The sequence below is a fragment of the Ailuropoda melanoleuca genome, chromosome 16 (assembly GCF_002007445.2).
Source record: "Ailuropoda melanoleuca isolate Jingjing chromosome 16, ASM200744v2, whole genome shotgun sequence".
Classification (NCBI taxonomy): Eukaryota; Metazoa; Chordata; class Mammalia; order Carnivora; family Ursidae; genus Ailuropoda; species Ailuropoda melanoleuca.
In genome coordinates this window covers 78,132,732-78,148,563 of record NC_048233.1, presented here as the reverse complement: position 1 = coordinate 78,148,563, position 15,832 = coordinate 78,132,732, and the positions used below count along the sequence as shown (strand labels likewise).

The window sequence follows — 15,832 nt, the reverse complement described above, 5'->3', positions numbered from 1 at the left end:
CTTTTATCTATTCTATAGCTGTTCCTTTATTTCTACATACCTTATCCTTCCGAGACTAATCAGGCTTGTTGGATTCCGGTAGCTTCCCAGCACTAAACGTTCAGACCCCTTCTATGAACACTCCCATTCATGATTTTACAGGGAACATCTTCATTTATAAAAGCATGATCCTTCTCCCGTGAGGTGGTTTCTTAATGGGGTGCCAGGGATTGGGCCAAAGAGTTTATTAGGGTAAGAAAAGGTGTTGGAACTTCCTAAATAAAAATAAACCTTTCCTCATAAAAATTTAACTTCCTAATTTTAGCATCTATGTAGTTATATGTATATGATGTTATATACATATTAGCTTATATTTAGTATCTACATTGTTAGTATATTTACATTTATTTGCAAATCTATTTGTGCACAAACATTTTTTACTGACATGAGTGCACAAACTTGGAAAGCACTGCATTAGGAAGTGATGTTTGAGAATCCCATCACACTCCCCGAACGTCCTGTACCTTGAGATGACTCATCAGAAATTTCTGCATCAAGTGGTTCCACTTGGGATTCGTAAACACGGAACAGTGTCCCGCGTCATGCTGCAGAAATGCACTCTGAATCTAGAAGAGAGAAGTTGTTGTTAGAGAAGTTGTGGGCAAGGTCAAGAAGAAATTAATAAATAAGCCTGCTTGTAGACTCAGGAGCCCCTTGGAGAGGAACGGTGGGAGATATCATCTGACTTCAAGCCACGGTCACTTTCTATTTCCCACATGTTGCATTCTTTCCCACTTGTGTGCCTTTGTCCATGGAGTTTTTACAGCCTAGAACATTTTCTTTGCCACCATCAAAATTTTCCTGTGAGAAGTAGAAAGAGTATGGCCTTTGGAGTCAGGCAGATTTGGGGTCTCAACTCTTCTTCACCCGTGTATGTTGCATGGATCTTGGCAAGACACTCAGTACCTCTGAACCTCAGCTCTTCATTTGATAGGAAGGGATAGTAATACCTTACTCATGGACCATTGGATAACTTAAATACCTACAAAGTGCCTGGCTTCTGCTAAGCACCAAAAAAAAAAAAAAGTTTGTTTCCTTTCCAGTTTCCAAAAGAATTGCTTTTCAATAAAAGCAAGTTGACTTTTCAAGAAAAAAAAATTAACATAAAATTCTGGAATTCACATTGAAATCTTCCCCAGATATTCCAAAGAGAATTAAATGCCTCTTTCTGCTCCAACAGCACATGCTTGCTCCTCTCCTTGGCATTAATGTCATTCTGTCATGTAGTATGTTTAGCAATTTGAATATCAATTCCCTGCACTTGAAGACTCTTTTCCCAAAGGCAGGAACCAGAAGGATTTCCTTTCATGTCCACAACACAGTGCTGCGCTCACAGAAGGCCACGTTCAGAGATTCATACTTCACTGAACAAAGATTTATCGAATGTTCTGCTATGTGCCAGTGTTATCATTTATGGTGGAATCCATACTTTTTTTAAAAAAAATTAAATTCCAGTTAGTTAACATACAGTATAATATTACTTTCGTGTGTACAATATAGTGATTCAACACTTGCAGACAACCCCATGGTCCTTCGTCCCCGTGACCTATTTCACCCATTCCCTCAGCCCCTCCCCTCTGGTAACTGTCAGTGTGTTCTCTGTAGTTGAGAGTCTGTTCCTTGGCTTGCCTCTCTCTCTCTCTTCGTTGGTTGGAAGATGAATACAAGATAAAGGTGAGTGTCACATGGCTGAGAAAGGACTTCAGTTACTGAACGGGTATGTAGAGAATCGGATGAAAAGTAGCATGTGTCATAAATTGAATATTTCCTATGTGCCAGTCACGGTGCTAGGCATTTCACACATTAACTTGTTTAGTCCAGAATATTTCCATAAACAATTATTATCCCACTTTTACAGAAAAAAGAACTGGGGTCTGGCAAGATGTGTCCAACACTGCTGAGTAGCTTGGTACCAGTCTAAAGAGAGAAGGACACATTTAAGCCTTCCCTCTAAGCCACTGCCTGAGTTTAGGCTACCTGCTTACCTGGGAAATTGTGAGAAGAAAGGAAATGAATATTGTCACAAGCCAGCCGTTGCCAAAATGCCACACTATTAGCCAAGCTAGGGTCTCCAAAATCAAGATATGAGCCAAGTGAAGGAAGAAGAACACCCAGTTGGCCTTGAACATGTTCATGGCCTCTAATGTTCTCCGCAATTCTTGGAAATCTTCCACCAACTGGGACTGAGAAATAAATATTCAGGGAAGGAATTAGCTTCCTCAGGGAACACAAATGAACACAATGAACAATCTATTTAATTAGCTTATTAATACCTTAATTTTAATGAATAGAAATGTATTGATATTAGCATGTTTAATTGGGCAAAATTAAAAACATAAAACCATGAACAAACAAAACCTTTTAAACCTTTTATGCGATAATATCTATACATATATATTTTTTTTCCTGGAGAAGAGAAAGATGAGTAGAGTTTGTAAACTGTCCTCAAACTGTTTTGGAACTCAGAATTGGGTTGTTTTGGGTGTGGGGGTGGTTATTGTGTCTAATAGTTGTCATTTATTTATTTATTTATTTATTTATTTATTTATTCCTTTATTTTTTTTTTAAAGATTTTATTTATTTATTTGAGAGAGAGAGAGAGTGAGTGAGCACGAGCAGGGGGAGCAGCAGAGAGAGAGGGAGAAGCAAATTCCCCGCTGAGTAGGGAGCCCAGTGTAAGGCTTGATCCCGATCTAGGGACTTCAGGATCATGACGTGAGCTGAAGGCAGACGCTTAACTGACTGAGCCACCCAGGAGTCCCTAAAAGTTACCTTTTAAACCATCAGTATTGTTTCAGGTGTCGATTGATCTATGATTATGCTGCAGAAAACTACATTGTCTGTATGGATACCCCATACTTAGGGGTTTTACACAGCATTTTCTATGTCATCAGCAGTTTAAAATGTGTGAAGAGCTCTTTCATTAAAGATGATGAACAGAAAAATACAGTTCACTTAGATTAGCTCAAAGGATGACTTTTCTGTGAGCTGCCTTGTTGGAGCCCCAGAAACAAAGCAGGATCTCTGGTGGCATTAGTGTGTGTCTGCTGCCATGTGTGGGGGTCCTGGTCCTGTGTCTGTGTAACAGGTGTACATGCATGCGTGTGTGTGTGTGCAAGGCTAGTATTGGTTTACCAGCTTGCCAATCAGACTGGAGAATCAGTGCAAGGGCTGAGAAGAGGTATCTCTTAGCCTAATAACTAATGGGGTTGAAACAAGGGCAGTTGACATAGTGACCAGGGTATAAGAAAGAAAGCCAGATTGTTCAGATACACAAAAGGAGAGACATCTGCATTAACAAATGAAAGAGCTATGAACAAAATTAAATTCACTGATTCAGCTTTTAAAAGATCTGCTGCCTGGGTTCACCTCTCAAGCAGCCATCAATTTCGGAATTGGTAGCCATGTATAACCTTAAAAGGCCATCTCTTTGAGTGCCTTCCAGTCTGGTCATCTTTTCCAAGCCATTTATTGTACAGAGTAGGGGGTCAGCAAGCCAAGAAGAGCAACTGCTCTGAAATCATCAGCAAGGCAGTTACAGATCCAAGACTTCAACCTGTGCTACCTGACCCAAGTGTTGTGCTCACACTAATTGTCTTTATACATATACCTGAGTATATATGTGTTATTTTACACACACACACACACACACACACACACACGAATATGTATATCTTTGCATCCATATAAATGTACTAAAGATATTTACAGCAGATCTTTCCCCCCAGAGACCAATATTCTTTTAGGTAATGAATTAGTGGACTTACTTTTCCTTTGAGAAAATTTTAGGAAAAACAAGCTTTGCATCACCTTCTCTTTTTAAACCGAGAGCCTCCTCTCTAAGTGATGGGGACATATCTGGAGATTTTTCAATTGCTGGTGTCATCACTGAGTTCATGATAATGATAGTAGGAGAAGAAAGGGAAGAAGAAAGGGGGGGTAGACAGAAGGGGGAATGAACCATGAGAGACTGTGGACTTTGGGAAACAAACTGAGGGCTTCAGAGGGGAGGGGGGTGGGGGAATGGGATAGGCTGGTGATGGGTAGTAAGGAGGGCACGTATTGTGTGGTGCACTGGGTGTTATACGCAAGTAATGAATCATGGAACATTGCATCAAAAACCAGGGAGGTACTGTATGGTGACTAACATAATATAATAAAAATTATTATAAAAAAATAAAATTTATCAAGCATTTACTACGTTCCAGACACTGTGCTAACTTGAAATGCCTTTAACTCTTTCCATAATCCCCCAATACCTCCTAGGAGGTTGGTGCTACTGTTGTTGCTATTTTAAGAGAGGGAGACTGAGTCATGGAGAGGCTTGGTAACTGGCCTGAACCCATACAACCTATGACAGGGCTGGGCTGTGAGTCCAAGTGTGCAGCCTTAGAGCCCTTGCTGCCACATGCAGGGCTGTGTGTCCTGACACATAGCTGTGCAGAATGCACGTGGACCTGAGGGGTGAGCATAAGTGTTCGTCTGAGGTCTGCCCCAAACCAGTGCTGTGTCCTCAGATTCTGCCTCTTTCCTGGCAGGTTTGTGTCCTCATTTCTTAAAGCAGAAACATAATCCTTATTCTAATCCTCTTCACAGTGACGTATGGATCAGCACTTGGTACAAATTATTTCTGAAGAATTACACAGAATTATTTCTGAAGAAGAGTTTGTTTTAACAAAACAAATTATAAAAAAATAAAAAAAAGAAATGCTCAATATTAGGTAAATCCCTTGAAGCTTTATGTAAAATCTTCCTAGTGAATGTTTTTTTTAAATGATTTTTTTATTATGTTAGTCACCATACAGTACATCCCCGGTTTCCGATGTAAAGTTCGATAATTCATTAGTTGCAAAATACTGTCTTCCAAAGGACAGGGTCTCTGTAAGATTAAACATTCACTCACACTTCCTTGGGAATACCTAAGGGACGGGGACCAGAAAGAAGTGACTTGGAGTCCTGGTTCTTTGACCACAAACCATGGGACTCCCAGAAAATAATTTATTCTCCCTGGACTATAATTTCACCAAATTTAAAAGTAGCTATTGTTAGGATATATTCACATCTTTCATTCAAGAACTATTTATGGAGTCCCTACCACATGTCTGATCCTGTGTAGGTGGGTTCTTGAGGACACAGGGATAAGCAAAAAACACATATTCCCCACTCTCATGAAACTTACTTTAGCAGGAAACATTGATACAGACATCACACAGTTATAAACAGCCCCTGGAAAAAAAATTGTGTGTGTACATTGCCTGCATGAAGTAGGTACTTAGAGACATGGAATTACTGTTTGTTGCAGGACCAAAAATTTCATTCCTTTCTTACACAGAAGTTTAAAGGTTCTGAGGGTCTAAGGAGGATGACATTGTTTCGAAATATGCAGAATCTGCTCATTCATGCTATAGCTGGCTCACCCAGGCATGCCAGCTGGTCTCACAGAAAATGATCATTTCTTGGTTATATCAAGGAAGAGTCAACTGGCTCTTGTCCCCATCCCTCCACATGCTCCTGGGTCCTGAGACCTCACTCACATTTTTGTTTCTCTCCTGGTTGGGCTCTTCTGGGGCAAGCTCTCCGATGAGCAGTGGCTTAAGGTACAGTTTTACAGTGTCAAGCTTCAGGTGCATGGCTCTGAAGACCTCCTGTAAATCAGAGAGAATCGTTGACGCTTAGGAGACACACACCTGCCCACAGAATAGTCCTATTCCTTACGTCATCCTGCGCCCATCTTGGGAATCTGTAGACTCTGTTACATAGGATTTCTTCTAACTCCAGGAGGATGTTTGAAGTTGAATAATCAAAATTGCCCTTGGAAATCCCCTATGAAAGCCTCATGCTGGAGATCCACCTACTTAATGTACTGTTGCGTGAGTCAAGCCCAACACAGCCAGGACATTCCTAAGCATTGAAAGAGGTCACTATTTTGTTGAGCACCAGAAGTAGTTGGCTTGAGTTAATGAACCATGGTGACTCTTTAGAGCCCAACATCAAGCTTGGTGGAAGTTGCTCACATTATCTGAAGCATGGAATAACCGCGACTAGCTATGAAAATCCCATCTCCCATCAAATCTCCCTCTTGGTTCTTGGCCAAAGCCAGGAGGAATGAGGCCTTTGAATTGCATTATTTCTAAATAAGGACAGGTTAAAGTTGACAATGGTAGTGTAGGTCAAGTGCACAAGAGAGCGTGGGAACAGAGCTCTGAGGTCTGGGTTGTCCACAGTAGTACACACTTGGCAGAGATTGGCACTGAGGGGGTCTCATCACTTTTTCTAAAAAAATGTTAAGACAGTCTCTGCAAGGGCTTGCGACAGCCAGGCACAGAACAGAGGTGACCAGCTGTGTTTTTTCTCATCTCAGCTCCATGTTAAGTAGCACCTCATAGAGGCTATGAGAAGCAGTGGCAGTTCTTATATCCTGCTTATATTTGGAAGTAAGCGATGTTCCCTTCCACCCCAGGGATTTAAACAGTTTTGGGGGAAGGAGAATTCTCCAAGAGGTAGATGTTAGACTTTCTGCTATTGTGGCTTTGGGGACAAGTGTGATTAAAAATGAGGAAATATAACCAAGATCGTAACTTGAATACACGGAAGCCTTACACATAACTCTAAAGCACTGTTGTTCCAGAGTATTCGCTAAGAAAGTGGACCCCGGAGTGGCATTCTTACATCTAAATTCTGTTTCTACTTGCTATCTGTGTAATTGTGGGCAAGTCTCTTCACCTGTCTTTACTTCCATTTTCTCTGACATAAGGGTGATGATAATACCCCACCAATTCATAAAGTTATTGTAGGGAGTAAATGAATCAACTAGAATCCAATTGGCATATCATAAATTCTCAATACAAATCAGCCATCTTTCTTGTATGTATGTTTCTAGTGCTAAGAACTACCTACCTTCTCTTCAATACAGCAATTCATAGATTTTCTTCATATATTCCAATGCCTAATGTGGTATGAGCTCTGACTCGTTATAAATAAAGGTATTATTTAAATACATACAAGCCTAATTATTAGAAGGCATTTATATAATGAATGACATTAATTAGAAGGGTATAATATCAACTCTTTAGACTTCCTTCACCTAAGGGTCTCTACATTCAATGATGTAGAAAGGGCTTTGTATTTGCTAGAATCAGTCCAGGCTCTACTGTCCATTCTGTTTCTGCATACTTTCTCTGACCCCCTTGGGAAATGCTACACTGTATGATTTCAAACGTGTTTCTTTTTTTTTCTTTTAAAGAGTTTATTTATTTATTTGACAGAGATAGAGACAGCCAGCGAGAGAGGGAACACAAGCAGGGGGAGTGGGAGAGGAAGAAGCAGGCTCATAGCGGAGGAGACTGATGTGGGGCTCGATCCCATAACTCTGGGATCACGCCCTGAGCCGAAGGCAGACTCTTGACGACTGCGCTACCCAGGCACCCCTCCAAACATGTTTCTTAACTGTCACATTCTTCAAGTCTAAAACTTAGTTCCCCAAAACAGGAAGAGAGCCATTCAAAGGTGATTAAAGTATTTTAAGATTGTCCATAGTGAAAAATCATATTTACGTGTGTAGGAGCAGATTAGGATAGAAAACATTCTGATGGATCAAGGTAAGAGTGTAGAAGAAAGGTAAGCCATTGAAATTTCATTTTACTTTGAGCAGTCATGCAGAGTCCTGGAACAGTGTGCTGATAATAACGTTCTTCTGCGTTCATTGTTTTTTCCTGATTCCCAGCAAGATTTGCAGGTAATACTGTGATAATAGATCCTGAAAACCTACGGAGTTTTCCAGAATAGTAGGCATTGTCCTGCTATGTGGAAGTCTTTTCGTTGTACTGATGAGCAGTAAAACAAAGGAGTTTAGGTAGTCTTAGAATATTCAATTTAAAAGAATTTCTTAATAGAGGCTGGATATTGTTTAAGTCATGAAATCATCTTTTTGAAAGATCTGTAAAAATAGGCTATGTTATTAACATTCTTGGGCAAGTATAATCCTGCTAAAGGATATAAGGGTAATAATATAATCCTGCTAAAGGAGAGCGGGTAAAAGGAAGGGGTGAGGGGATAGTGCCAAGGTCTGTTGAATGTACTGTGTACAAGGCACTCTGTGGGCCAACTCATAATCAACATCTTAGTTCTGTGAGGCTCCCTCTCTTCTGATGTAAAATTAAAGACACCAAGTCTCAGAGGAGAGAAGCATCTTGTCCACAATGCCACAATAAATAGGTAAGTGGTAGAGCCGGGATTTGCACTAAAGGCTTCGTGACTTTAAAGCCATGAAGCTGTAAAGATTTATTCCAACCTTAACATGCATAATTCTTTTTCTGAAAGGCCTCTCAAGAGAGAAAGATGCCAGATTGTTTCGGGATGATACTAAAAATCAGTATGCATCTGCTGAGCAGATAGTAATGATGTCTTTCCACATTGGGTTTTAATCCCCTGAATCACTTTGCTTCTGGCTCCGACCTACCTCTCCAGGCTTACCGTTCACCATTACCCCTCATGCACCATCTTGCCCACCAGACCTCTCCCCATTCAATAAACATTTCATACTTCTCTGTTGTTCTAAAGCTTTGCACATTGGTTGCTTTGCCTTGACTGCCTTCCTCCATTTTCTTTCCATAAAATCTCCTCACCCTTCCAGATTCAGATTATATTGTCTCTCCTAACTCACTCAGGAAAGTTATTTATGATTTCCTCTGGGCTCCCATGGCTCCTATAGCTTTTCAAATTATATTGTAATGAAACTGTGTATTTGTTCCTTCTTTAGCGGTCTTTGTGTTTTTCTTTTTTTTAATTGAAGTATATTAGATATATAACATTATATTAGTTATAAGTGTACAACAGAATGATTTGATATTTGTATCAAAATGATCACCACAATAAGTCTAGTTAACATCTGTCACCTTACATAGTTCCCAGATTTTTTTCTTGTGATAATAACTTTTAAGATTTAATCTTAGCAATTTTCAAATATACAATACAGTATTATTAACTACAGTCACCATGCTGTACATTATATCCCCTTGATTTATTTATTGTAACTGGAAGTTTGTGCTTTTGAAACCCTTCACCCTTTTCTCCCACCTCATACTTCCCATCTCTGGTAACCACCAATCTACTTTCTGTATCTATGAGCTTGATTTTTTGTTTTCTTTTTTAGATTCCACGTATAAGTGAGATCATATGGTACTTGTCTTTGTCTGACATATTTCACTTAGAAGAGGAGGAAGAGAAATGGCTCAGCACTCAAGACCCTTTCTCTTCCTCTCTTTTCTCTTTTCTCTTTCTCTATCTTTTCTCTCCATCCTCTCCTCCTATCATGGCATGATAGTGACTGGTGTTAATTGAGCACACACTATGTGCCAATATTGTGCTGAGCAAAGGAAGTGGATATGCTGGAATGCCCCTTCTGGCTGGGTCCTTAGTCTTGATGTCAACCCTATTTTCGCTCCACCTCTATGCACATCCTCTCCTCCTCCTGCCCTCGCCTCACCTCCCTTGGCTCCATACCACCTTTTTGGAGTTGCACACAGTGCTCCTGTCTTCCACGTGGTTGTCCTCTAAATAGCTGAAATGGACTTTTCCATATTTCCTCTAAGTTTTTGTCATCCCTTCTCTGTCAAATTCACCTTTGACCCACACCCAAAAGAACTTGGGTTTCTCAGTGTCCTTCTTAGAGTGTGGCTGTCCAGAGATAAGGAGGATACTTAACTTGCTTTCTTTGTCCTGGATCTGCTGCTCCTGTGCACGCATCACAAGATTGCACTTGATCCTTTCCTACCGTTGCCTTACATAGAACTTGTGGCCAAGTAGTGTTTCATGTCCTGCCCTCAAATGCTTTGTAAGTCTCATTTCCATAATTGCCAAATAGCCCATCATAAAGATATATTGTTAATTATATAATCAATCCTACTTGGACATTTTCCCTGTGACTTCTTCTCAGGTAAGATGAGGCCTAGACTGTAATTATTTGTACCATGTCATTAGTTTAAAAAAAATTTTTTTTTTAAAGATTTATTTATCCATTTTGGGGGATGGGGAAGGGCACAGGGAGAGGAAAAGAGAGTCCTAAGCAGACTCCTCGTTGAGCGTGGAGCTGGATGCGGGGCTCGATCCTATGATCCTGAGATCACAACCTGAGCCAAAACCAAGAGTCGAGTGCTCAACGGACTGTACCAACTAGGTGCCCCATCGTGTCATTAGTATGAAATCATATAGTTCGAAAACACTAAGATCACTCATATGTGCAGTAACAGGAGCTGATGTACCCATTTTGTTTTATGGACTTACTTGTCTTGTCTTTTCTTTGGAGAAGATTACAACCCATCTCAGAAGAACTAAGTAATATGAAAGCACAAGAACTGCCATTTTTTCAGTATTTAATCTGTGCCAAGCACCATAGGCATTATTGACTTTCGCAAGGCTAACATGAAGATTATTATTATTTTTTAAAAGATTTTATTTATTTATTTGACAGAGAGAGACAGCCAGCGAGAGAGGGAGCATAAGCAGGGGGACTGGGAGAGGAAGAAGCAGGCTCCTAGTGGAGGGCCTGATGTGGGGCTCCATCCCAGGACCCCAGGATCACGCCCTGGGCCGAAGGCAGACGCTTAACGACTGCACCACCCAGGCGCCCCTAAGATGAAGATTATTATCCCCACTTTCTAGATAAAGAGCCGAGGTTCCAAGAGCTTCAGCAGCCGCCCCTCAAGACATTCTTAAGTGGTAGAGCTCAGATGCAAGCCGGGCCTGTTTTGTTCCCAAACCTGCACTCAATTATTAGGCTGGACTCTTAACAAGGGTTTTAGAATGGCTGACTGCATGAATGAATGAATTAATCATCCTACAGAGAAGACTATCATTATTCACGTTTTATGAGGAGGACAGAAGCTTGGAGAAGTGTTTCTATGTAAATAAAAGAAAAGTGTCTCCCTGTGGGCACCTCTGGGTCCAGGGCCAGCACACAGAGATTATACTTTCTTTGGTCCACGGTTGCCTTTCAGGGCACAACCTGCAAACACCTCTTAGTTGTAGAGTAAGCATTTGACTGCAGGTCCGGTACGTTCTGCTCGCCTTCACTAGAGAGCATGAAAATTCTCCACCATGGGCCCCCTCTTTTCCCAATTAGATGACACCAAATATAATCAGAATTTCTAAAATGGTGGTAAACAGGAAATAATAATTACATCTCTGAGGCTAGGGATGTCAGTGAGATAAATAAAATAGGTACAATTTAATGAACTTTCTTAAGTGTCTGGCATTGAGCTAAACACTTTCCAAGCATTAGTCCCGTTTACCATAAACCCGTCAGATGGGTAAAGTCATTCCCATTTTGCAAATCGTAAGGTAGAGGCTGGGAGAATTTCAGTACCTCTCCCATGTCCACACGACCAGTTCCAAAGTTCAGGGTCCCCGTGCTTGGAGTAGCTGTGGAATATTACATTTGTTAGAATTCTTCTGGAGCCTCCCATTCTTCTCGAGCCATCTTCCTTTGGAAGAATCTTTTCTCTGAATATTTTTGGATTTATTTACCTAAAGTCTAAGGTACATGGCCGATCATGCTCAGGATTTTCATTCTTTAGATATGAATCCTTAGGTGGCATGGGTGTTTTCCCCTAAAGTTCTGAGGGTTTCTATTTTATTACTCAGTCTCTCCTTGTAGGCTAGAATTGGATGCAGAATCGTGGTCTTTTCCTAATTTCTGGGAGATAAACATCATCAGCAAATTACAGATTTATCAGCCCAGCTGTCTCAAGCTGAGTGAGTTTATCAGTTATTTCTACGGCGGTTGAAGGCTCACATTTTTGCCAACACATCGTCTGATCTGATTCTGTGACTTGGGTTAGAAAAGCACCATCCATAATTGTAGGTTTGCATTACTGTTATTAACGTCTTGATACCTAGCAGATGAATTGCTGTCTGTCTTTTACACACCCCATTTATAGGAGTGTGAGAAATTTCTCTTTGGGCCCAGACATTTTTTTCCAGATTTTACTCGCTCTTTTAAGAAGAAAAAGACAGTGACATATGGTAGGCACACTTGTGGTGAGCATAGCATAATATATAGAGTTGTTGAACAACTATGTTGTACACCTGAAACTAATGTTAACTCTGTGTCAAACATTCTCCAAAAACGAAACAAAATAGTGATTTTAATTAAAAACAAAGCGAAACACCAAGAACAAAACAAAATCCAAAATATGCAAACGCTGTCTACTGTCAACATCTGAGCTCATCCCAAAGTAGGAGTTAGACCCTGAGGCTTAATTTGCTGGATAGGAATCCTGAAAAATTGATTTGGGAGGAGATGAGCAATTGTGGAGTTTGAGGACATACTCAAAATACTCTTGGAAAGAGAGCCTCATCCCAACCACCCAGCAGCTGGAACACAGTGGGCAGAACGCTGAGTTCCTTACCGTGGCATCTTCGCCAGCGTAGTGGTTGAGGATCCGCTGCCCGCCTGGATGCCTCTTGGCCCAGCCGGTAACATCGTAGACCTTGTGATGGATCACCAGCCACTGATCGTCCTTCTGATTGTGTCTCTGGATCTCCTGCCAGCTGTACCTGTTGAGGCTTTTTCTGGCCGTGTCGCATTTCCCATTTGCCTCCTCCTTTACAGAGTCCTCACCTCTCCCATTTGTTACTGGTTTCTCATTTGCTCCATGCTTCTCACCTAGATACTGCTGACTCTTTCCTACAAGACTCTCATTACCTGCACGCTTGTCTTCAAGCTTCATTGTCACTGCACCCCTGAGATTTCTGGGCTGACTCCTGAAATTTCTAATCCTTGCCTCTGATGGGATCATAAATTGGCTCTTTTCCTTCCTTCTTATTCCACTGTGATGTGATACCTGCCCAGAAAACTTCTTTGGAGTCTCGTTACTGCTTCACAAAACTGACAGTGAGCACACCCCCAGCTTCTCACTTGTCTGTCCTGAATCTTTTCTGCACGGAATGAGGCTGGATCACATTTTTTTCTTGGGAGGTGAGACCAACATTCTCTCCTCACTTCTCCTATCTCTGCTGGCAGGTGTCTTAGCAGCATCCCCTTTCAGCATTAAATGTCCCTTAGGAAAGAGCTTGAGCCAATCCCAGTCTGTCTGAAAGTCGTGGCATGCCCCAGGGTGGTGGGGCAAGGCTCAGGTCACAGGGCAGCTTACGCCGCTCCTCCGTGGGGTTGGGTTCACTAGGTCTCTGGCCTGCGTGTGGATGGAGACATTTAGGTTTGTTAATTCCATATGGGAGCAAAAACTTTCAAAATCTCCAGGTTGACATGAATGCTTGGTGGACTTGGGAAGTATTCTTTGTGACAGCTGTTACTTCTCCCTAGGGTTCTCAAACTTTTTATTTTTTTTATTTTTTTATTTTTTATTTTATTTATTTAGTTTTTTTAAAGATTTTATTTATTTATTCGACAGAGATAGAGACAGCCAGCGAGAGAGGGAACACAAGCAGGGGGAGTGGGAGAGTAAGAAGCAGGCTCACAGTGGAAGAGCCTGATGCGGGGCTTGATCCCATAACGCTGGGATCACGCCCTGAGCCGAAGGCAGACACTCAACCGCTGTGCCACCCAGGTGCCCCTCAAACTTTTTAAAAAACATTTTTAAAAGAATGGTTTAGGTTTACCAAAAAAGCCAATGAGCAGAAAACTAGTTTTTCTCCTTTATCTTTGAAAGCTGTCTAAATCCGTTGCACTCCTAAAGGGAACAGCAGCTGACGTTTGCCAGAATGCACAACGGTTTACAAAGCCCTTGTCGCATGCTATATTTGATTTAATCCTCACATCAATCTTTTGAGGGACGTATTCTTAGTGTCCCATTTTTCAGATGAGAAAACATGAGCTGAAGACCTCAGGTAACATGCAAGAATCACTTCAGTGACAGTAAATTGGTGCAGAAATTCAGACTTTCTGATTCCAGATCCCCAACTTTTCCCGCTGCGTTCCTCAAACCTAGGGTCTAGACATTATATGATAATAAATTGACTCCATGGTCTAGAAATGAGGCAGAAGAAAAGCTTCTGGGGTAGTGTAGCTGTCGTGGGGAGGAAGGGTCTTAATTTCAAGGAAAGAAGCAGCATGGAATGATAGAAAACGCCCCTTCTTATATTTGGGAATCAGTCCTAAGTAAATCATCAGCAATTCAGCCTAAGATTTATATACTAAGGGTTTTATTCTAGTACTGTTTCTAATTGCTAAAAATCAGGGATGGCCTAATTGTCCAGCAATAGGAAGAAGGCTGATGAACTATGTGTATGTGGAATATTATACAGATATTTAAAAAAGAAGTTTTTATAGAATTTTTAAATTCATAAACTCAAGTATACAATATAATGAAAAAATCAGTTGATGAATTCTATTTACTGAATAATATATGATTGGAAGGGAAAATGTTAAAACGTTGCCATTAGTTTGGATTATAGTGTTATTGAAGCATTTTTCCATCTTTATTTTTGATAGTATTTCCCAGATTTTATACAAATGAATCATGTTACTTTTATAATTTGGAAAAGGCAGTTTTTGTTTTTTAAATAAGGATCCAAGAAAAAAATATATAAAACATGAAATTTGGAGCTAGATGAACCCGGGGTCAGATTTCTGTGTACCATTTATTAGCTGTAAAGGATCACGCAAATCACCTTACTTCTCTGGGCTTCAGTTTTCCCATCTGTAAAATGAAAGAAGCACTGTTCTCAGTATTCCACTGAATTAACATAAACGCCATGGTATTTACAGAAATGCTCAGTAGTTTCCATGACTTCTGTGTGGAAGTTTCATGAGTCCCACATATACACACTTGGTATTTGCAGGCTATACACATACACTAAGGCTAACTGCAGGATTTCAGTATCATTGAGAGTGGAGGGCAACAGTCTGATTGGAAATTTGTCAGGGGCAGGTAAACGGCTTGCCCAGGGGAGTAGGCTGGCTCTTTATGTAACCTTGGGGTAATGTCATTTTGATCTACTACAGAACACAAATACACTGAGGGGAAGTGTGGGTGTGTGTCGGGAGAGATAATCAAAGAATTTCTCATCCCTCTATTGGTGTTGCATTGCAACCACTTGGCACACAGCAGGACTTCTGTAATTGTTAATTTCTTGTCTGTACTTGAGTGGATATTGAGTCTAGCTACTCATGCCTTTAGACTTTTGTACTTGTTTGCTTTGGAAGCAGGGAGGCTGCTTATACCACTGGAAATAAACTCTGGATTCAGAAATACCGAAGCTGAGTATTAATACTTGCACAAGATTCTTATGATCTCTGTGCATAGGTTTTCTTATTCTACAAAGTGGGGTGAACGAAAACCATACTTATGAATTTATAAAGCAGATTAAATTATATGATGTATTGGAAGAAGCTAGTTTCATGCCTAACACCTGGACATGCTCAATAAATGCAGCAGTTGGTATTACTGCTATTGTATATTTTATTTTTGCTTTGGAGTATAGTTGCCTGTGTTACTTAATAATACTTCATATTATTATTATTATTATTATTTTTTAATGTTGTCATTAAAATGACCATCATTATTAGGGTCCAGGAGAAGAGACCAAAGGTGCTTGACTATGGAAGGTGAGGCTCTCTGGCTCCTACCTCTTTCTACTCAAAAGGCCCCAACAAAGCTCTCCAACATCTGGGACTTTCTAGGCCGGGAATTCTGTTCTATCTTCTTTTAGGGGAGACTGGCATCCAGTGGACTCCAGTTTTGTTTTACTCAATTCTGTGGAAGAAAGAGAAAGAGAGAGGGAAATTGAGAGCGGGGAGAGAAGGAAAGTGACAGAAGAAATGATAAATGTGAAT

General features: G+C 40.6%; 1 protein-coding gene across 1 annotated transcript in view; it reads right to left on the bottom strand.

Annotated features, from left to right (window-relative positions):
* LOC100470779 (fatty acid desaturase 2-like protein FADS2P1) overlaps positions 1–13,048 on the bottom strand; it is a 34,629-nt gene extending 21,581 nt beyond the window's left edge. The window contains exons 1-4 of the mRNA XM_002922685.4: positions 12,447–13,048; positions 5,574–5,684; positions 2,025–2,222; positions 504–605 (exon numbers count right to left, since the gene is read on the bottom strand). Coding sequence (XP_002922731.2) covers positions 504–605; positions 2,025–2,222; positions 5,574–5,684; positions 12,447–12,836 — 801 coding nt within the window. The 5' untranslated portion in view covers positions 12,837–13,048. The remainder of the gene's footprint in view (positions 1–503; positions 606–2,024; positions 2,223–5,573; positions 5,685–12,446) is intronic.
* Between the last annotated feature and the right edge of the window lie 2,784 nt (positions 13,049–15,832).